This window comes from Crocodylus porosus, unplaced genomic scaffold (genome assembly GCF_001723895.1).
Source record: "Crocodylus porosus isolate Cpor-Errol unplaced genomic scaffold, CroPor_comp1, whole genome shotgun sequence".
NCBI classification, from domain to species: Eukaryota; Metazoa; Chordata; order Crocodylia; family Crocodylidae; genus Crocodylus; species Crocodylus porosus.
Window position 1 is genome coordinate 175,040 of NW_017728910.1, and position 23,300 is coordinate 198,339.

The 23,300-nt window shown below is 44.5% G+C and overlaps 2 protein-coding genes across 2 annotated transcripts in view; both read right to left on the reverse strand.

The window, feature by feature from the left end:
* CP (ceruloplasmin) overlaps positions 1-8,648 on the reverse strand; it is a 38,827-nt gene extending 30,179 nt beyond the window's left edge. The window contains exon 1 of the mRNA XM_019532566.1: positions 8,451-8,648. Coding sequence (XP_019388111.1) covers positions 8,451-8,605 — 155 coding nt within the window. The 5' untranslated portion in view covers positions 8,606-8,648. The remainder of the gene's footprint in view (positions 1-8,450) is intronic.
* A 5,885-nt stretch (positions 8,649-14,533) lies between these two features.
* TM4SF18 (transmembrane 4 L six family member 18) lies at positions 14,534-22,834 on the reverse strand. The gene is made up of 5 exons (XM_019532569.1): positions 22,290-22,834; positions 20,410-20,499; positions 18,541-18,683; positions 16,389-16,569; positions 14,534-14,884 (listed from the first exon to the last, which is right to left on the reverse strand). The coding sequence occupies exons 1-5, from the start codon at positions 22,461-22,463 to the stop codon at positions 14,870-14,872; spliced, it is 603 nt and encodes a 200-aa protein (XP_019388114.1). The 5' UTR covers positions 22,464-22,834; the 3' UTR covers positions 14,534-14,869.
* Positions 22,835-23,300: the final 466 nt, after the last annotated feature.

The window sequence follows — 23,300 nt, forward strand, 5'->3', positions numbered from 1 at the left end:
GAGTCCTTGTAAAGCCATGCCGGGGTCCTGCAATGACATCGGCTAATTCCCTCAGTACTCTAGAGTGGAGGTCATCTGGAGCAGCTGATTTGAATACATCCAGTCCCTCCAGAAGTTCCCTGACTAGATCCTCACTGGCCCTTGGCCTAGAGGCGCCTCCCCTGGGGCTGAGGGGAGCCCAGTCGGGGGGGCTGATCTAGTCGCTGCTCAGGAAAATGGAGGCAAAGAAGTCATTAAATAGGTTAGCTTTGTTGTCTGGTGTGAACTTCTGTTGCCTACAGCAAATAAGATTTGCAGGGTAGGATCCTAAATTCAGAAGATGCCCTTCTATATTTCCCACTATGTTGTTAGATAAAGCTTTTGAACCATCTGTCTCTATCATGGCTTTCCCCTGGTGTTTTGGGTAGCTTTTATTCAATGGGAGTGAGACCCCCACAGCCTCTGCTTTGTGTCCTACAAATCATGTAAGGTTGCAAGGCTGTACAAAAGGGACAACATTTAAATTTTCTGTCTTAACCATATTTCCTCCAATGATGCACTTGTTTTGGATAAAATAAAACCTGGATCTAATCTTTACTGTAGGGTTATGCTCCTATTAACTTCAAGAATTATCTTTTAATTCTGATATAAGAGCCCATTATTATATGGTAATTCTTTAGCCAATGCTGCTGTAAACAGGATACATTTAAGGTTTTGGGTTTTTTAATCCATGTTACATATTTGTAAAAACTCTCAAGAGTGCAGTGCTCTATGCCATGCTGAGTGCGCAAGACTGTACATACAGATGTGATGGTTTGCACCATCACCACCAGGGCTGCTGTGAAAATGCTGAGTGGTAAAAGAGCATTCTAGCTGTCAATAGGTATGTTAATGGGACTCCAATTGTCTATCTTAGCTGCTTACATGGTCACATTATTGTAGCATATTAGAGCCTTGCAACTATTTTGTGTATCTATGTTTTATAACATGTTGTAAGATAGTGCTATTATCCCTGCTTCACAGATGAAACACAGAAATACTAAGCAGCTAGAGATCACGCAAAGTCGCAAAGTCTGGCTGAGTAGCACAGGGAATTTAAATGCTGGTCTTCCAAATTACAGGCCAGGTGCTGTAACACTGACCATCTTTTTCCTCATTGAGCAATCCATTATACTTTATCCAAAACTGAGAGAATGCCTGGCAACAGAAAGGGAACTACCACCAATGAGAGGATGGTGTGACTGGCAACTGAGGTATCTTCTAACTTTAGAGATTGACCGTTGGGATAACTCTCACAAATGCACTATATTAGGGGTGCACTGAAAGAGATTTTTTGGGCCAATACCAATACTGATTTTTAAGGAGGCATATCAGCCAAAACCAATCCAATTTCCGATTGACAGCCTGGCAGCTCGAAGAACAGTGTCTAGCTGGTAAGTCTGTGGTGGTGGAAGGGGAAGGGGAAGAGGAAGGGAAGTAGCTTGGGGGTGCAGATCAAGAAGACTGAAGTTGACCAGATATTTTCTTATAAACTTCAGTATGAAAGAAGTGCATGCATGTGTGAGAGAATGTGTGTATTTAAGTCCCTGTCTATGATGGCCACGGAAACATTTAACACGGATCCTTTTTTGAATGCTCACTAAAACAGGTCAATGCTGTTAACCAACATATTTATGCCAAATCCTCTAACCTTCATTAATCTATGTAATGACTGGTCACACGCATTGTGCCATTCATTTTAGCGGCATTGATTCTGGGAGTAAGGGTTGCTTAGGAAGGAATCCATTTGCCTAATTGTGCTCTAAAGTTCAAAATTCCTCTGATTTCTTGTCCTAAGTGTAATTTAGCTTCACATTCTACATGATATTGTGAAGTTAGTTAATTCTGACCAGAAATGCATTTCACACAGGGCTGAACCCTAGGGAGGCATTGTTGGCTTTTGCAGTCAGCCATAGAGCTTCTTTGGACCAATAAGCTGCTTTGTGTAATTTGGAGAGCACAAGCCTGCTGCTAAGGGTCAGTTATGGGAAGTCTGCTTTCAGGAACCTTTGCCAGCCACGAATTAAATCAGGGGGAGTATGTTTTGTCTCTTCTTAGACTGCATAAATAATTAACATTTAATTGTGGAAACTTCCGGTTGACAGCTGTATTGTGTTCTCTTCCTTCTTCCCCACAGTAGATAACTGTCCTCATTTAAACACAATTTCTTTGTGGGAGGGTGCAGCCAGCAGCATGAGAGTTTAGAAGTTGCAAATTAAATGCAAGACATGATAGGGACAAATTATGTCTGAAAACTCCACGGATAGGCCAGGGATGGGTCTGGCTTTTGTCACAGAGCTTGTAAGGGGAATGCAAGTTCAGTGAAGGTTTGTTGTATGTCATCTGTAAGTATCACACTCAGCACTTCTCTCTGAAGATAGACTCAGGATAGTTTTACCCTTTATTAACATTAAGAAGCTTTTGGATTACTGGTGTTATGCTACATGTATCTGAGAGAGCAAAACTGAGGTTGACTGCTATACGCAGGGGCATTATATTTGAGGAAAGCCTCTTAAAGCCAAGATATTTGGGGTTTTCAAACTAGAAACATCATTAAAACACTGTTAAATGCTGCCTAGAGAAAAATATTCTAAAAATCCAACCTGAAATTTAAAATAATTAAATTATCCTCTAGATTTTAATTTCTGGGTCTTGATTTTTTTTCACTCAAATGTTCATATTATTTAATTACTTATTTTTCCCCCATAGATTTTATTTATACCTTCCTTCTCCTGTCTCAGTCTTCGCTTCACCAGTGTCTAGCTTCCCTCTGCCTATATTTTTATTTTCCACTGTGGCTCTTCTTTCCCCACATTTGTACAAAAGCTCCAAGGCTTCATTCCACTTGGGACTGAAGTACTTACTACTTGCCTGATTAGTGGGAGTGACAAGTGCTTCATCAGGTGAGGGAGCAAATCTGCAAATGCCACCTTTCAAATATGAGTGAGCTGACAGGCCTATTGCTCCAGGGTATCAGATTCTTTGGAATTTATCTTTGTTCATCACTTAGAAGCAGCTCAAATGCTTGTGTTAGTTCGTTGCTTAGTTCATAGACAGTGCAAGTCCCACATAAGAACTTGGGCTCCTAGCCAGTGCTGATGCTGCTTTTTTGTTTTTGTTCTAGCCTTGTCTTCAGGGGACACTGATGCTCTTTGATATTTTCTTTGAGTTAAACCTGAAGTAAAGGTAAAAACAAAGCAGACCTCAGTCAAAGCTGATGGACTGTTCCAAGACAAAACCCATGCATTTGGGAGGGTTGTGAATTTTGGGGTGAGTTTTAAATAAGGAAGAAGTGATAGTCTTTCTGTCCTGACAAGATCTCTTCCCTTGTTAAGACAAAAGGTTGGTGTTTGTCTTGCAAGCACCTGTACAGAAAACAAAAAGTTGATTACTACCCTGAGGATCTTATAATTTAAGCATTTTGTAGTCTCGTATGTTGGGAATCTATGCTGGACAATCCATCCTAATAGTCTTATAATACCTTTAAAATATAAGGTAGCAGCAGTGTTTTTAAGCTTCAGGCTCTATAGAAAAACTACAGAGTTAGCTGTGTTGTTCCAAAGTCAGACAGTAGGCAGGGTAGGGTGACATCTTGGAGACTAAATGGTTCAAAGAGATATGAGCTTTTGTAGCCAACAGCCCACTTTCAAAATTTAGTCTCTAAGGATGCCTGTAGACCTGCTGGAAGGCTGCTCCAACACACTGTAATTCATAGATTCAAAGACTGTTAGGGGCTGGAAGGGACCTTGTAGATCATTGGGTCCAGTCCCCCTGCACTAGGAAGGAAAAAGACAACTGGGATCAAGTGACCCCAGCGAGGTGACTGTCCAGTCTCCTTTTGAAGATTTCCAGGGTAGGTGACTGCACCACCACTGGTTTATTCCAGAGTCTGGACACCCTGACTGAAGGAGGTTTTCCTGGAATTGAGCCTGAAGTGGCCTTCCAGGAGTTTGTATTCATGGCTCCCGGTCTTCCCTGGTGCCCTGGTGAACAGCTGTTCACTGAGTTCTTGATGTACTCCCCTGCTGTAGCAGTAAGTTGCTACCAACTCCCCTCTTAGCCTTCTCTTCTGCAGGCTGAAGAGGCCCAAGTCCTTCAGTCTCTCCTTGTATGGCTTGTCTTGCAGGTCCCTGATCATATGTATGGCTCTTCTCTGGACCCTCTCAAGTTTTTCCACATCCTTGTTGAAGTGTGGTGCCCAGAACTGGATGCAGTACTCCAGCTGCTGTTTCACCAGTGCGGAGTACAGTGGGAGTATCACTTCCTTAGTTTTGCATGACATACAATGGTTAATGCATGCCAGCATGTTGTTTACCTTAAATTACAGTGCTTTAACTAAAGCTCATTGAATGAGCTTTAGTTCAAGTGCCTCTGCCACCATTTTGAAGTGTGGGGATGCTGATACATGAGATGTTGCAACATTTTAATTAGAGTGGCTCTTGGAACCGCTCTAACTAAAGCATCCCCCAACCCCACCCCTGGAGCATGTGTAAAAGTGCCCTAAGACTAGGGACAGAAGTTACACATAAACCAGTATAAGTGATCAGACACTGGTTCAAATCTGTAATGTGACAGAAATTCAGTGCACATAAACTGATTTCAAAATGGCCTAAACTGGTTCAAGATAAACCTGGATAGATGTAGTATCAGACTTACCTGATTTAGGTTAAATTGGTTTATTGAACTTCTGTCCCAGATTCCATCCAGATTCAAGATAACTCACAGTCCACCAGCATCCCAGGATGCTTTGCACCTCCCCTGCAACCTGCCCTCCCACCCCGACCACAGGGTGTTTGGGCTAGACTTGGCCCAAGTTGTCTGTTCCAGCCAAGCAGGGAGGTGTTTTCTAATGTCCTCCCAGTTTCTGGCCTGGGCCACTGCAGGCATGTGGCAGCATTTCCAAAATCTAAAGTGAATGTCTGTTCCCTTGCTTATTGATTTGATCTATGAAGTTTAAACTAACCTGCAAGATTGAATTAATTCTGCTTTGGGCTTTCTGACTATCTGCACTTAGCCAAAGATGTCACCTTGCACTGCCTTCTGTGAGAAAACTAGAGAAACAGTGTGTTCCTGACCTGTAGCTAATAAAATCTTATTTATTTCAGTCTAGTTAGAAGAGTGAAATCTTTACAGGCATATAAATGATACACACACAGGGCACATCTACAGGTGGCTGTATGGTGCCTTTGTTACTGTGCCATAATAGATTCATAGATTGTTAGGGGCTGGAAGGGACCTTGCAGATCATCAAGTCCAGCCCCCTGCACTAGGCAGGAAAGACAACTGGGGTTCAGGTGACCCCAGTGAGGTGACTGTTCATTCTCCTCTTGAAGATTTCCAGGGTAGGTGATTACACCACCTCTGGAGGGAGTTTGTTCCACAATCTGACCATGAAGGACGTTTTCCTAGAATTCAGCCTGGAGCAGTCTTCCAGAGTTTGTATCCATTACTCTTGGTTTTCCTCATGGCTGCCCTGGTTCACCGATCTCTTGATGTACTTCCCTGATGTAGCAGTAAGCTGCTACCAAGTCCCTTCTCAGCCTTCTCTTCTTTAGGTTGAAGAGGCCCAAAGTCCCTCAGCCTCACCTCACACAGTCTGCCTTGCAAATCTCTGATCATATGGGTGGCTCTTCTCTGGACCCTCTCAAGTTTTCCCACAGTCTTCTAGAAGTGCAGCACCCAGAACTGGATGCAGTACTCCAGCTGTGGTCTCACCAGTGCTGAGCACAGTAGAAGAATCACTTCCCTGGTTTTACATGAGATGTATTGGCTGATGCATGCCAGAGTGTTGTTTGCTCTGCTGGCTACTGCATCACACTGACGGCTCATGTTCACGCAATGCTCAACTATTACCCCAGGTCTGTTTCAGCTTTGGTGTAAATCAAATTGTCGCCACTGAGCCTGTAGCTTTGTTGGGAATTATTTGCCCCAGATGGAGGACTTTACACTTCTCAGTGTTGAACCTCATCTGATCCACCTCTCCAGTCTTTTCAGGTCTGCCTGTATCTGCAGGCATGACAGTGGTCCCCCATAACTTGGTGTCATCTGTGAACTTGGCCAGTGAGCTCTTCACCCCCACACCCAAACCACTGATAAAGATGTTGAAAAGCACTGGACCAAACATGGACCCTTGAGGAACACCACCGGCCACTTCTCACCAGGATGACACAGATCCGTGCAGCCAGTTTCCCACCCACTGACCTGTCAAGCAGTTAAGCCCACAATCTTCCAATTTTCCCATAAGGATATTGTGAGATACTAGATTAAAGGGCCTCCTGGAAGTCTAGGTATATAATGTTGACCTCCTCTCCCAAGTCCAGATGGTGAGATACCTAGTTGTAGAAGGAGATGAGATTGGTAAAACAGGACCTGCCCACGACAAAGCCATGCTTGCTGTCATTCAGAATCCTACCCTCTACAAGTGAGTTGCACATACACTCATTGTTGAGTTTTTCTAGGATTTTCCCTGGGATGGAAGTTAGGCTGATTGACCTGTAGTTGCCCAAGTCTTCCCTCTTTCCCTTCTTGTAGATGGGCACAATGTTGGCCCTTTTCCAATCCTCAGGGATCTCCTCTGAGCACCACTATTTTTTAAAAAGATTCACCAGGGGTCTTGCAATGACCTCAGCCAGGTCCTTCAGCACTCTAGGGTGAAGCTCATTTGGTCCTGCTGACTTATGAATATCTAGCTTTTCTAGTTGGTTATGCACCAGCTCAGCGTCAACAGTGGGAAGGCTGTCATTCCCACCATGCCCCATGTAAGCCTTATCTCTCATGTTTTTCCCATTGGTCTGGTGAAAAACCAAAGCTAAGTGGGTATTCAGGAGTTCAGTTTTCTCCTGGTTGTCAGCTACCAGCTGTCCTGAGGTGTTCAGCAGGGGTCCCATGCTTCCACTTGTTTTCCTTCTGCTCCCTAGATACCTAAAGAAGTACTTCCTTTTGTAAGTACTTAAAGATGGACCAGTAACAGCCCATCTATGCTGTGCTGGCTGCACATGGTTATTTTTGGCTGCTACATCACCACAGCAATGCACTATAACAAGGGAGTGTGTTGCTATGATGATGTAGTGGTGGCATCACAGTTTTTGCCAGTGGATGCTATGGAGCCATAGTGTGTCACTACAGTGCTGTAGCATCTTATGTAGATGCACCCACAGAGTGATTAATTTATATGCCTGTAAATATCTGTTTAACCAACTATTCACAGCTTTCTCTACCAACATCTATGGTAACTTATCAGTTCATGAGTAGCTTTCAGATGCCTAGGGGTGTCAGTGTAATAGGGGGAAAATACATATATACATACATATTGACATTGTGGTGTAATCCTAAAATGGAATGATATATAAAGGCTTCTGGCCTCAGCAAAAACCTTACAGGAAAAATATAAGTTAAGTGACTTGTACAAGGTACAGCAAATCAAAGTGATGCTCTGGAGTTATAGACAGGTACTAAGTTTCTTAAAGTCTCTCCAGAATCCTATTTTCAGATTTCTTAATTGAAGTTCCTATTTCCCTTTCCTCTCCAGTGGCTGAGAGATATTTTTTCTCCTCCTGAATGGTATCTATTTTGAATAGGTGTTTTCTTTGGCATCTTTTTTCATTGTGGCAGACAAAACCCCTGAACTTTAACAACTCATATTGGTGGAAACCAGCATCTGTTAGGAGGCCATGTGCGACTTACGATAAACACAAGGGTCCATCCAGAAATTGCTGACTGCAGTTACTTCCTCTCTTACTTGTCAAATTTGGTTCATACCAGAACTGTGCTAATTTTTTGACGTTGCATATGGGAATAGGACTGCATTGCACTGATGAGCAGGAAGGACATGGAAGGACAAAGAGCAGGAAGGGCAAGAGAAAAGGCATCAGAAAAAGTTAACTATGCTAAAGGAATTGTGAAAAACACACTGAAATGTGAGCTGATTAAGTATATCCTAGGATAAATTAGCATAGCTTAAATGGACCTGGCAAACACGCCCACAGCAAAGCTTAAGAGACAGCTGAACTTTTCAGAGCTTTCAAACATCTTAGTTTCAGTAACTTCAATTTAAAGGGAAAAAGAAATCCTACTTTAAAAATATTGTGCGTCCATGTACCCCACCCAAAACAAACATCCTTAGACATTCAGGGCCTGATTCTGCTGTCCTAGCTCAAGGAAAGCTTCCCCCATAACCAGGTTACAGTGGGAATGAGCTCTTACCTGAGAACTGGCTTTTCCATAGATACTATTTAATTTGTGACATATTAAGGAAAAACATAGAGCACCTTACAAGTCTAAAAAGATTATGGGAGTAATCACTGATTCAAAACCCAGGAATCTTTTCACTGAACTTCACTGACTTGAGCAGGCCTCAAATCACCAATGTCTAAACCAGCTACTATTGTAGAGTCAACAGCATTTACATGTAGTTGGTATAAACTGTTACTTACTCTTCTTCTGAGAAAGGCTGTCCCGATATTATGTTTTTAGTCCCAGGTGCATAGTTCCAAACGATCTCTGTAATTCCAAAGTAGTATTCTCTGGACACTGCCCAAATCTGGCAACAGCAACAAGCCAAAAAGCAGATTAGTAAGAACAGCTTCATTTTGCAGTTACCAACCTTGTGGAAACAACAGAGCAAAAGAGGAGACAGACCCGCTTTCCCTTTATAAGATCATTAACCTCCCACCCCCCTTCTATGCCTTGGTGAACACAATGAAAGGTTGCACAATGGCTGAGCCTGCTGTGTTGTCAGAGTAAACAGGAGTTTTTTATTCCAGTAACTTGGTGAGTTTAGGTGAAGACATAGAGAAGAGATTTACTCAATGCAATACAAATCTGGATTTTAAAGAAACTGTAAACTTCCCAGGTTACAATGTGTTCATTTTTAAAAAGACCTGCAAAGATCTAAATGACACTAAAACTGTTTAATTTTGTTTCCAATTTTTTCCCCTCTAATTTTTATTCCCATCATGTTAGACTATTTGGAACCCTAAAATCAAAGGTGGTGTCAGATTGATATTTCTGGCCCTGTGTTCATCTTCCAAAATGGAATTAGAAAGGTGTCAGGCCATGAAGCAGGAGGATGGAGCTGAGGGGTGGGCAGGTTTTGCTGCCACACAGTCCCCTGCCCTTCTGAACCCACGCAAGCTCCGCTGCTACACCTTGGAGACCTGGTGCTCTAGAGCGTAGTCTCTTGCAGAGCAGCTCTGAGAATGTGAAGACCAGAGACTGTTGACATTGACACAGAGCTCCACATCTAAATCACGTGCATTAATCCCTAGAAGTACCATTCATCTATGGTCCTCCATTGCAGCCCTACAGAGGTAGGAATTGTATGCAGTGTTGCAAATAAGAGAATAGCAGCACCCTGTTGTGGGGAAAAAATTGGATGTCCCTTTGTCACCCTACTTGAGGTTGGTGGTGTGTTTTTAGCCTCCCACCTTCTCTGCCCGAATGGATATGTAGCTGTAAATCCCAGGGAGTGACCTGTTTGCAGTCCCCTAGTCCCATGCTTTCTCTTGTGAGCTATTAAGGAGGAAGGAGCAATATATCCTTTGTTTTCAAAAGTAAAATAAAATCAGTTCTGCATAATCTACGTGCAGGATAGTGTGTAACGGAAAGACATAAATTATGTAGAATGGCCAAGATCATCTGGTCTTCTAGCTCTGATGAAATGTTTCTACTAAATATAGCAGGTTCCATTGTCCAAGGTTTGGCCCTCCAGCAGGGGACATTCGCAAGACTGGCCACTGCAATGGATATTCCCAAAGCTCCTAAGTAAAAGCTTTGTGGAACTTGTGCTTCTAAGGGAAAAACTTGTGCAGATGTATGCAAGATAGCCTTAAATGTCATGAGCTGCTGTTGCTGCTGCAGTGGACAAAATACCCTAAATGGTTAGGAAAATAAAATATTTGAACTTCAACTCACCTTGAACAAAACACCTAAGAAAACAGAACTATTAAGTATAGAATTCATATTTATTTGTCAATGTCTGGCTTTCAGCAGACCTCAGAGGTGCCTGAATCTATGATTAACTTGCATAGTTTCCCCAGGTCCTATGCTGGAAGTTGGCTCCCTCTTTCTGAATGGAGGTCAGTGGCATCTAAATCAATTTCTTACCATTTATAAATACCCTCATCTGCCACTAATTCATTTCTCTCTCTCTCTCTCTCTCACTCTCATTCTCATTCTCTTTTGAAATTCAGAGTCATTCTTCAACAATGAGTTTAGTGAGTAGATGGGTCCACTGTTTATTTGGTCTTTTTTCCCCGCCCCGCTCTTGATTTTGGCAGAACAGCCCCATAAACAGTCTCTTGAAGTGGGAAGTATCAGGAACTAAACGGTTCCTTAATGTAGGCTGGTCATTCCTTGGTTTGCAGAACAACACAGGCAACTGGTAAGGGGAGCATGGGGGGCACATCCTCCCCCGCCCCGAGATAGGTCCTTGACTCGGCACCGCTCAGAACAGGGCAGTTTTGTGCCATGTGGGCTGGCAGCGTGTTGGGGGTCACTAAGCCACAGCACAGAAGTACAGGAGTGGATATGAGGGCTTTTGGCCTGCCTCCGGGCCCGCCACAAGGCAATGTGAAGATACTTGTCTGTGGATAAGAAGGGTTGTGAACTTTATGTACTCTGTCCTTGTTGAGAGTAAATATGGAGCCAGGAGGCGTAACCACAATCAAAAGAAGAGCTGGCTCCCTGTGCCAGTCCTTCTCAGCTGTACTAAGGAAAAAAATCAAAATCTAATCATGCTGACCCCTACCAATTGTTTCTTATGGTTTATGGATATCCTATCTGGAGCCAAGATTTTTCTTTTCTCTTCTCAAGCAAATTCATGTCCTTTCAGTTTATTAGATCTTATATAACTGAGACACATTAAATAACATTTCCCTGTATGCCACTTACTGTAAAAGTCCTTTTAACATTTCCTTGGTCTCATTCAGTGTAATAAAAAGCATACCTCCCAGTAATGCCTACGTGCATAACAAGATAAGCCTATATTATACTCTTGGTTAAGAGGGAGCCCAGATACAGTACTTTGTTTGTTTCTTTTCCTCAGTACAAAGGAGTCTTTTATCTAGTGAAGGTTTTGCAATGCCTGAGGGTTTCAGCTCTGAACACCCATATCATAAGAGATCTTTGCTGTCAAATGACCAAGAACATCTAAATTATTCTGAAATTCTCCAAAAACTAACAATTCCATTGTGTTCAGAGTTGAAATCTGAAATAAACAAAACCTCTGACTGGAACAGTGAAGAGACCTTGGTTTTTTCTCCTCAAATATTATATCCAAACCTTCATCACCTTACCTATTCATGACCCTTGGAGCCTCACCCCCGAGGGGGGACCTGGTGGTCATCTAGAAATTCACTAGGGGGGACCAGCAGGGTTTGGGAGAGACCTTGTTCCCCAGAGCGCCCCCCCAGGTAACAAGGAATAATGGCTACAAGTTGTTAGAGAGTAGGTTTAGACTAGACATTAGAAGGCATTACTTCACAGTCAGGGAGGCTAGGATCTGGAACCAACTTCCAAGGGAAGTGGTGATGGCTCCTACCCTGGAGGTCTTTAAAAGGAGGCTAGACATCTACCTGGCTGGGGTCATTTGAGCCTGGTTTTCTCTCCTGTCCAGGGCAGGGGATCAGACTAGAAGATCTACAAGGTTCCTTCCAACCCTACATCTATGAATCTATGAGTAGGGCAGTGGTCTCCAACCTTTTTAAGTAGGAAATCACTTCTTGAAATAAAAAGCAACCCAAGATGTACCGCATGCCACTCCCCCCACCAGGTCAGTCTGGAGAGGGGGTGCAGATCAAGATGGAGGGAGAAAAAATTATTTGGGGGCATGCCCCTCCAGCAGGTAAGTCTGTGGGGGGAGGGGGAGGGGAAAGGGCCGTGGTGTTGGCGGGGCAGGGCAGACCAAGGCTCCAGTGGTGAAGGAGGGAGCAGGGCACAGGCAGAAACAGGGGCTGGGACAGAGGCCGGCTCTGCACAACCAGGGCATGGGACAGAGCCATGAGCAGCTCATCTGGGGGCATAGGGGAGGGGAAAGGGCCGTGGTGTTGGCGGGGCAGGGCAGACCAAGGCTCCAGTGGTGAAGGAGGGAGCAGGGCACAAGCAGAAACAGGGGCTGGGGGGAGTGGGGCCCCCGCTGGGCCAGGTGGTGGGACATGTGGAGGCCTGGGAGGCACGTGAGCCCTGCCCCGTTTGTCCCACCACCCAGCCCAGCTGGGGCCCCACTCCCCCCAGCCCCTGCTCCTGCCTGTGCCCTGATCCCTCCCTCACTGCTGGGGCCTTGATCTGTCCCACCCCACAGCAGTGAGGGAGGGAGTGGGGCTGGGACAGAGGCCGGCTCTGCACAACCAGGGCATGGGACAGAGCCATGAGCAGCTCATCTGGGGGCATAGGGAAGGGGAGAGCACACACACCAGGAGGAGGGCATGGGGGGAAGTGCCCATGGATCTACACGGGGCAGGGCAGGCTGCTGCTGGGGCCGTGCTGAGCTCTTCCCAGCAGGGATGCTGGGCAGGCCTGCACTCAGGCTGGGTGGCGGCGGTGCTGGGAGGGAGGTTGTGGGGGCTATGCCCCCCCCTTACTCGTAGCCCCACTCCCAACACCACTGCTGCCTGGCCTGAGTGCACCGTGGCCCAGCCCCCATCAGCCCAGCACAGCCTCCTAGTCCCAGGCTGCAATGGCAGCCTTCCCTTCCCTGCACAGATCCTGGGCACACAGCCCCCATGTCCTCGGGGAGGGAAGAGGCTGGGGCTGGGAGGCTGTGCTCGGCTTTTTCCAGAGAGGTGGGGCTAGGCTGTGCTATGGTCAGGGCAGGCAGCAGTGGCACTGGGACAGGGGGTTGAGGGAGCTATGGTGAATTTTTGGGTGACTTCATCCCCTCCCCCCCAGCCCTACTCCCAGTGCCACCTCCACCGCCCACCCTGAGTGCAGGCTGGCTTGGCCCCCACTGGGAACAGCCTGGCACTGCCCTGGACCCAGCATCTGGGGGCACACACCCCCCATGCCCTCCTGGGATGCTTTCATCCCCACTCCCTACACCCCCCAGATGAAATGCTCACAGCTCCATCCCATGCCCTGGCTGTGCAGGGTCTGCCCCTACTTCTGCCCCAACCCCAGCCCCACTACCTCCCTCACCATGGGGGCCTTGATTTGGCCCCCACTGCTTCCCTCCTCCACAAACTGGTGGGCTGGGCTAAGGAAGGGGGGGCCCTGCATGCACATGCACATACTCAGCCTTCCCCCCCCTCCACCCCCCCCAGTCTCTGACCAACTCTCTCCACAATTGACCAGTCAATCGCAATAGACTGGTTGGGGACTACTGGAGTAGGGCCATGGCATTACTCCAAGGTATATGCTGAGGCCTAGGGAAATGACAAGTTGTACAGGTGCACAGGGAGCCAGTTTTGCATGCATTCCTCTATACCGTGCACCTCTGACTTGTGATACCACCTTGAAATGTGTTCTGGGGTGATAATACTCTTGTTCTCTTAGACACTAAACTTAAACTTCAGGCCTTACAAGGCACTTTTACACATGCTCTGGAGGTAGAGGGGGTGCGGGGCAGCACTTTAATTAGAGCAGTGAGAATGCTGGTGTGTCATGTATCAGCGTCTTTAAAATGCACTTAAAAATGGTGGCAAGAGCACCTGAACTAAAGCTCATTCAACAAGCTTTAGTTCAAGTGCCCCCCTCACTGCTATTTTGAAGTGCAGGGATGCTGATACACGAGACCCAGCAGGTGCCAAGCTCCAACAGACTCAATTAGTTGAGCCTGCTCCAACGTGCTGCATATTCCAGTGCATTGGAACAGCCTCGCTGCTTGTGCACAGGCACCCACAGATGTGAGTCAGGTTCTTTTCATTAACACTCGCTACCTGTTTCTGAAACATCCTGGCTTGTTTTCTTACCCACTTTTATCAATGTGTGTGCTACCCCAGTACTCTCTAATTTATATCCACTTCTCATGAAACACTCCTAGAGAACCTGTCAGGGATTAAATCAGTGTTATTTGAAGGAGAGAACACAAATCCTGCAAAAGTCAGTAGAGAATGACATCCCATATATTAGGGGTTTCTTTCAAAATATTCTATAAAGGGACACAATTTTATATTAAAGTCAATAGAGTGGTTCCAAATCTCTGGAGAAATGTTTTTCAGTCTGGGGTTCTTTTATCTAAATGTACTTGAGTAGCTAAAGGGAAAGGAACAAAAACCTATTAGGCATTTTGGTATCATGCTGCTGAGTCTTGACCTAGGTCTTTAGATAGAAACTGTCTTTCTGAGGGGCAGGCTGTTACTCAAACTGAAGTTTGTGCTTGATGCAGAATCACTGGTGAGGCTTTTTTGGTCTGTGTTCATGTAGAAGCTCTGACTAGATGATCATAGTAGTCCCTTCTAACCTTATTAGTAACTCTGGAACTGAAGCTTCATCTTGTATGCTGAAGCCAATGAGCCTAGAGTCAGCCCTTGAATGTCTGAAGTATTCACAAATTCTAAATAAGGAAGACAAAGGGGTCATGTGAAGAACAGATATACATTTTTTTTATTGAAAGCAATAGTGGTCCCCTGGGAAGGCAGTTCCACAGCACTGTGCTTCCTCATTATTGAAACTGGAACTGAATAGCAAAATGAAAGATACACCATTAGCACTGCCTCTTTTTTATATAAGATGATGCAAATGTTCTATTTTAGCTATTTAGAACAATTAAAATAACTAATAAAAGTACATGCCACAAGATGAATGTGGGTAAGAGACAAATCGTAACACATGGGAAATTTGCTTTGGCACCCACAAATTTACCAGTAAAGGCAGGAGAAGGGAGTCCTTTTTAGCAATGAAGCTTTTTCTGCCACATTCAGATAATCCCAGGCTGCAGAACAAAATGGAAAGACATCAAAGAGATTAACATTTTTACTTAGCATTATAATATAGAAGTTGTACAACAGCAACACATGCTCATGGTACTAAATCAATAGCTTCCTGAGCAAGAGAAACAAAGGACCCAAATCTGTGCCCAGGGGAAGAGAGCAACATAACTGTTCAGTGAAATCAAGATCAGATTGATAGACTGAGAACCATCTCCTCCTTTCAAGAGCACAGTATTGAAATACTGACATTTCTATGCTGGGCTGTTACAAAGGAGTCTCTATCTCACTCGAGTCTAGGCATTTTATTTCCTGAATGATCCTTTTGTTGTCTTTCTTGATTTTCAACATTTCTTAAGGGGGATTGGTGACCTGCAATGTTTCCATCTTCTGCATGTTTTGCCTATAACAGCATAAGATTTTGCTTTACAGGCCAAGACAAACAAGCTGGGTTTTTCCTTCCGTTCTTGTGCTGCCTGCCAATAGATTTTTGATGCAAGAAACTTTCTAGAGATGTCCACAAAGACAAAATAAGCAGGCAGCTGTGCTGTGGATGTTCTGCCTGTAATGGACTTGGACCCTGCATAAGAACATGAAGTGCTGCCTAAACCTACTGAATGTGGTCACCATTGAACTCTCACTTCTAGCCCTACCAACCAGTGAAATGTACCCTGCACTCACAGATGTTGGATGCTATGGCTGAAAACGATTTGGCACCATAATGCCAATCAGTATCACAAAACTGATGTCATTCACCCTGACTACACCAACCGTAGGGATATCTTGGTTCCTGTCACAAGGGCCTACTGATATGGCATCCAAAAGAACAGATCAATATGGTAAAGCCTGGAGTGGCAAAGCTACCCGTTGCCATGAAACCTGCCTGATGACAAAAGCAAAACCTATGCTAGAAGGCAGGTGTCATGTATTCTTTACATGTTCAGTACTGATGCTGAATTTTCAGGGTAGCCTGTTCCCTCCCCAGCTCCCTGATCCAAATCGGAAGGGCTTTCAAGTGAGTGGTCAGAAATCCCTGCATATCCTAAGAGATTTTCCCGTGGATTGAATACTACCTTGCACCAGTACCTTCACTATAGGACCTGGTACTAGTGTTAGCTTTCCAGTAACAGATGGATTACATGTAAACAAAAGCCCAGATCCTCACTGTTTTGCAGCATCTGAGTGTATGTCTACAGCTCTGTGGCAGATGGTACCACCTCACCGATGATGAAAGAAGCCCCATCCACACTCCATGTGCAGCAGCCCTGAACGTGAGGCAATGAGGATGCCTTGAGAGCACATGGAAAACCTAGGTCTTGAGCAGGTGCCTGGGCCACCTCTCGGGGCTTTCTTGCAGCTGCCCTTTTTTAAGATTCCTGGGCAGGCATGTGTAGGCAGGGCTTATTTCATCAGTAGCAAGTTGTGCTGTAGACATGCCCAGAGTGAAACAGATGGAGCAGTGCTGATTAACACCACCTGAAGCCAACAATGCTCCAGATCTTTTGTTACCTGGATAAAGACAGAATAGGTCCCACAGAGTATTCGTTTCAACTCAGCAATAGCTTTGAGGAAGCAGATGATCACTTGAAGTCCACTTAGTGCCATTAGAACAGAGAATAATATGATGTTCCATTTCACTGCATTAGTGGGTTCAGTGCACCGAGACCAAGAAGTGTAATTGGTGAGGTAACTAGCAGACAAAGAGCAATATGAGGAAATTAGATTCATTAAATGTGATTAATTTCAACACTTGATAATAGTAAATCCAACAGTCATGATAGGAAATAATAAAATCTATTTGTTCTGAGATCTGGGAGCCCAATCCTGGTCTCTGTTGTGCTACTGATGTAAATCCTGAGCAGTTTTATCAAACCTTAGGGAGTTAATTAAAGATTTTTGCTGATGTAACGGGGACCAGGATCTGGAGCAGAGTTCCTAAAATAAAAGTCCTCCTGCATCATTTACTTCACTGAATCTTCTGCAAATACCAGCTGATTTTAAGAAGAGACCACTTAGAAGACTTCTATTTCATGAATAGTAGACAAGTTGCTGTTGATTAGTTTTAACTGAGGTTGATATAGTTTTATTATCATCTAATAGGAATGCCCAAATATTGTTGTTTCCATCTGACAGGTGCATGGGATGTTGGTTGAAGGCACTGCCTGAAGGAGTAGCACCATCTTGCATATCCATTGGGTCAACAGGGCTATGCTTCGCCTCCCTGCTACCTCTATACGGTATGTGATTGACTTTGCCCGCTGTATCATCATAAGATGAGTAAGACAGTGAAGTGTAGTGATTGGTTCTAAGAGCAATCACTGCAATTGTATTTGTATTTTTTTTAATACGTTCCTGGCTGGTTTCTCTTTCACCAGTACTAAGTTACATGATTTGGGCTGAATCTGGAATCTTTTACTCTGCATCTGGCCCTTCATGGTCAAATCAAGCTCTTTCTTTATGAATTAAAAATGGAACATTAATATGTGTAGTAGCCATGGTGATGGAATTGACATAATACTGATGGTGTTGACAGAACACCATAATGAAAACAACTTCATGCAGGTACAATTGTCTACTTTACAGGTCTCTTTCTTAAACTACATAGACCTAAATGGGAGATAGCGGCACCTATATTTTTAGGAAACAATCCTGCCTTGTCAGGTAATGTGGCTCTTCATTTTTTGCTGTCTGAGATTCTATGACTGATCAAGAGAAGTTGACATTATTGCACATGAAATATGTACATATTGTATCATTTTTCAAAAGACTTTAAAATATCCACATTCACGGTCGATACAAGCTGCAGATATGACACATGCCTGGGATCTCAAAGGCATGTCATTTCTGTACAGTGCAGCACTGTGTAGATCTAGTGTGGGTTCCTCTACCTGGCACTGCACTGTGAATACAGACACCCTGGGTGTTAAGTCTGCAGGATGAGTTGAGCTCTAACTTTTCTTTGTAAAAGTGAAAAAATATTTGTGTTTGTGTCTTGGGCACAGTAATACGATTGAAACACCTTTATGGTTTAAATAAGCATGCAGCTATTCCGTGAGCATAAACTTAGTGTAGCCTTTCTTCATACTATCAACCAGGTGATCAGACTGATTGACAGCAGAGATAGTGCAGGGCTACACACAAATTCAAAGTGCATTTCTCTTCTACTCTTTTTATACATCAGAGGTTCTTTTATTCAGCACATATCCTTGCATATGACTATTGGCTGATTAATGATCTTTACTATTAGCCTTTTATGTCTACTGTACCTAGTTTCTGTACCCAGAAAGTAAGTTCTACATACTTTGCTCATGATCAGTCCTGTGTGGTACCACACACCTTTACAATCTACTGATTAACTCACTCTATCACAGTGTTCCCCATTACCCCCGCTTTTACCATACTTCCATCTACTCTCACAGTTTGTACTGATTCTATCCATCTCATGATGTTTTTAGGCAGAATCTATAGGTTGTGAGGTATCGTTCTGCCTTTCAGAGAGCTTTAGACCTCCAGGCTTTTAACTCTTCTGGGTCTGTCTTATGGCTTACAGTGATAATATGGAGGTAAGTTAGTATTTAGCTGTAAAACATTCTCTGAAGGATCTTTTCTAGCTTTTAGATTTTATGTACAATTTTACAGCAGACACACTGGTGTTTCTTACCCCCCTGAAGTGTCTTTGAAGAGGTACTCCCAGCCAGCTGGTGTATTGCAGAATGGGCCCTGCACAAGCCCCAGAGTAGAGATGATTACACTGTATCCAGAAAAAGCAATTCCAAGCAGGGCTAACACAACTGAAATGAAGCTCTATGTTGAAGACAGAATAGGATAATGTGTTCAGCATGGGCAAATAATTGGGCAACCACTAGACACATTGCCCTAGTCAATTTAGGGCTGTGCGAAATTTCGTTGGCAGTTTTGTTTCAACGCTGTTTTGACTCGTTTCAAGCTCAAAACAGCAAAATCGAAAGGAAACAGAGAGCTTTGAAACAGCCTCAAAATGAAATGAGGCAAGTCAAAACGTTTCAAAATAGCTGAAATGTTTCAAATTTCAAAGCTCAAGCTGGGCTTGCCTGCAGGGAAACAGAAACTAAAGTAAGGAGAGGGAGAGGGAGGGGGAAGACGGGAGAAGGGGCAGAAGGACTGCTCTCCTTATTGACTGTGTAGCTGGCCAGTGACTGTCATCCTTCCCTGAGGTCCCTTCCAATCCCAGTGCTCTGAGGGAGGCATGGAAAAACTGCATAAGAGGCAGCATTGTTTGAACTGCCCTGCTTTCTGCCTTGGTGTCAGTTGAGTGAGGGCACACCTTAACACACACACAGTGTCACCCACCCATGTCACGAGTTTTGCCCGTCAGCAGCTAGAGATGCAGGGCCCCAGAACCCAGACTCCCCCTGCACTGATCTCGACAGCTGGCAGGCTTCGTGGCCACAGCAGGGCCTACCAGGCTTGCAGTTTTCACACCCCCGTGGCACAAGATAGACACTCCCACAAGCAACCGTGTCACAAGTTTTGCCTGTCGGCAGCTAGAGATGCAGGGCCGCAGAACCCCTGCACCTCTCTCCTTGAAAGCCGGCAGGCTTTGTGGCCCCAGCAGGACCTAGCAAGCCTGCAGCTTTCACCCTGCTGCGCCTTAACACACACAGTGTCACCCATGTCATGAGTTTTGCTTATCCGCAGCTTGAGGTGCAGTTTCCTCCAAACCCCTGCACCTATCTCTTTGAAACCTGGCAGGCTTCATGCCCTCAGAAGGGGCTACCATTCCTGCACGTTTCATCTACATCAGGCCAGAAATGACAAAGGTATAGGCTGTTTTGAGCTTCCCCATTATAGCCTATGGGCAAGACGTTGAAACAATGTCAAAACAGCAATACTGTTTCAACAAAATGAAACAGAACAGCAGGTTCGAATCAAAATGAAATTTGAAACAAAATGTTATTCCGTCAAAATGTCGAAACGCAAGTCGAAATGGAATGGTGCCGTTTCGCACAACCCGACTAGTCATATTTCCAGGTTTGCATCACCCACCCGCACAACAGTTTTCCAAATTCAGAATGATACGTGTGAGGTGGATAAGTCAGTCTTCCCTGGCAGTGGAATTAGGATGCTGCCCTCCAAGGGAAAATACTGAATTTTCCCAGATGTAAAGACTAATCATGGCCCGCTGGTTTTTTGGACTTCACTTTTCTAAGTGTTTACTTGAACACCAGGAATACAAACACTTTTGACTTATTTGCAAGCCACACAGCATCTACAAAGAAGATTCGTTTTTAAATGTGGCAAAATAACTCAGAAGTTGGAGCAATTCAGCAGGGGCAGAGGGGAGAGAGACTCAGGCCATGGGGTGGTTATCTTATCAGGCTTTTATTTCTTGTCTTGCCCAAGAAGCAAAAGAAAGCTGGGCTTGCTGTAATCAGTTGGGTTGTTTCTACCCAAAGCAGGATTCTCCTTTAATAGAGACACAGGAAAAAATGAGTCGAGTGGGGAAGGGACAAATTCTGAATGTAGAAACAAAAGGAAAACCAAGACTCACCCTGTAAGTTTTGTTGCAGCTCTCGCTCTGGCAGCACTGGAAGAATGTGTCATGCTCCAGCAGTATCATAAGAACTGCTAACACAAGGATCTGTAAGGGGGAGACTGTGAGATGAGTAGGAATTGCTGAAGATATTAGCCCTGATTTCTCCTCTCTTTAGAAGTGCCCATGAACTGCTGCCATTCTGTGAGCTGAGGTTCTGTACCCACTTTGCACAGATGTGTATGACTCCAGGTTGCGGTGCAGGGAGAATTTGTGCCGCTGCATTTATTAGACTCTGCATGCACTAAAGGTGCTCAAAGAGTGCTGTACCAGGCCAGTAAGGCACTCCTGGGCCTGCTCTACACCAGTTTTGCAAGTGTAGCTACATTGGCTAGAGCAGGGGTAGGCCAGATAATAGCAGCCAGGGCAGAAATAAAGCAGCAGGGGAGGATATCAGAGTGGTATTTGGGGAAGGTGGGGGGATGCAACTGTGCCACCAGAATATATCTGTTTGCTTAGTTTTCTGTTTGCAGAGGAAAGACAGGAGGGCCCTGCCACCAGCAAACTTAATATAGACAAGACTTTGGTGTGGCTGCTGCTAGACCGGCAAAACTGTAGTTTGTACCAGGCTGGCAAAACTACTTTTCCTATGTGCTATAGAGCATAGAAGGGCGAGTTTGCTGGCATAACTGCATAACTCTACTCTGGGGCCTTCTTTTGGCTTGGTGCTGAAGTCAAGGATCAAGCTGCTTACCACCATGCTGGCAAAGTCTGCACTGTAGGCACATGTTTAGATTAAATTGTTTGAGGACTTTCACTTTGCCAATTGGCCACCTGCCACTTGTGGATATTCTATTTGCAGTTGCGTATGGAGTAACTTCACTGAGCAATTCTTGGACTTTAGAGCCTAACAGTTGCCAGCATTAAAAAGAAACATGCTAGGAGGAAGCAAGGACACTGGTCACTGTTTGGGGAATGTGGGGTAGTGGGGGCTGGGTTGCAGTGGCCTCTTAAAAGGAAGAGGATTGCTTTCCTGTCATGTAAGAATGGAAGGAAGATGGCCTCTAAGTTTAGGAAAAGGGATAATGTAGCTAAGGTGTTGACAACGCCATCGTTTTAACCATCATATTGTGAAGATCAGTTTAATGCCTTAAAATACCTGCCACCACTTGGAGCTCTGCCTATACCAGCACTCCCGTCATAGCCACAGAACCAATGACAAATACCAATCCAAATAGTCAGGGATAGGCACAGCTGGAATCTTGCTGCTGCCCAGTTTGTCTAGATCTTCAGCTATATGTGTTTTTACCCCTTGTATTTCTAGGTCTCATTACACTTTCTCTGCTCATTCAGTAAGCAGATCTTATCTTTAGTAACACAGCAATAACAATGGTAAAAGGTTAAGTAGGGATAAAGTTACTGCTCTTGAAGCGTCACTGATTTTAATTGATCTAAAAATGCATTGGTCTTGTATGCTGCCAGACTTCTGCCACAGTGGTCTTAGCAGAGCCCATTGTGTTGTGCACGGTGTATCAGAACCGTACATAGTGATGCTAAAATTGACACTTTTTATGTAAAGCCAAACCCAAACAGATAGTTAACGCTACTCGACTCCCCCCGTCACCACAGCAACACAGGCTTAAGCTACAGATTGACAAAAAAGCATATAGAGCACAAGCCAACTTCTCAAGATAATGTACAAATCCAGTCACATCACTGTTGGTCACCTGTTGATCAGTGCCCCAGGTTTGTTTTTTGACCAAATTTTCTATCTAAAGAATTATCTAAAATAATGTGTTCCCTGTCCCTGACCTCCCTCCCCGTTGTAAACCAGAATCAAAAGTATGGCACAATCTTAGCGGTCAGAATTCAATAAAATCCATAGAAGCAGCACTTACCATTACACCAGAGAAACAGATTTCTTCAAAATGCCACACATAGTTGGTGTGGTTACTGACATCATATGAAGCTTTTCCATTGGGGAAGTATAATAGGATGTTAACTGCAATGCACCAAAGTGCAAGAAGAATCAGCAGACAGCTCAAACAGCTGCCACACTTTTGTAAACCCATCTCTGGAGGACTTGAAATATTTTCTGTTCTACTGACTTTAAAGCTGCAAAGCCTTGCTCTTTTCTTTTGATGTGGTTATTTCATATTCCTAGGGACCTGGTTCCCAGGGCTGGGTTTGAGTCGAGCAGTCCCGCTGCTAAAGAACTGCTTTGTTGTTCCTAGGATAAGTACAACTGGCAGAAGGGTCAGCCTTTGTCCTGTGCTGGAGTGTGGGGCTGTTTTCTTTAAGAAACTTTGTTTCCCTCCAAGAAGTATTCCCTGGGGACTCTCAGGCTTAAATGAGTGTCTAGAAGTGAGAATCAGGAAGGAACTTCAAACTGAGCTATGATGCCACCACCTATAAGCACAACAATTTCTATCCGCTAACTAGCACATGCATTAAAAATATTAGCTAATCCTGACAATGGGAACGCAATCTTACTAACACTAACATCCTTTATGTATTTCTTATTCACTGTTTCACAGCTACTTTGTGGGGTAGTTATTCTATTCCTGTCCCTACACTGACCTGCAGACAGTGGGCAGATCACTAAACCTCATGGTACCCGTTTCTCCTGGGAGGCTACATTTATTGTCTAGCCAGAAAGAGTGTGCTGCCTAAGCTGCAGTGAGAGCCAGTCTTGCAGTTCAGCAGGCACTGGCTTAAGGCACCCTGGTAGCTTTACCTAATATCTATAAACAACATGATCTAAAGGGGGAGAAGGGGAGGGGGCTGATGAGTCAGCTCATACATCTGGACTAGCCAGAACCAGCTGACCAGAGCTTCTAGCTTGTGGAAAGTACTTCATCTTAGTACCTTGGTTTTGGTCTGAATTGGACCAGAACAAACAAAAAAAT

Excerpts from the sequence above, each read along its gene's own strand:
- TM4SF18 (XM_019532569.1), bottom strand. The coding sequence starts at position 22,463 with ATGGGTTTACAAAAGTGTGGCAGCTGTTTGAGCTGTCTGCTGATTCTT. Across the intron at positions 18,684-20,409 it reads GCTGCAACAAAACTTACAGG|AGCTTCATTTCAGTTGTGTT; the intron begins GTGAGTCTTGGT and ends TCTTCAACATAG. Across the intron at positions 16,570-18,540 it reads TTCAAAGACACTTCAGGGGG|TTACCTCACCAATTACACTT; the intron begins GTAAGAAACACC and ends TTTGTCTGCTAG.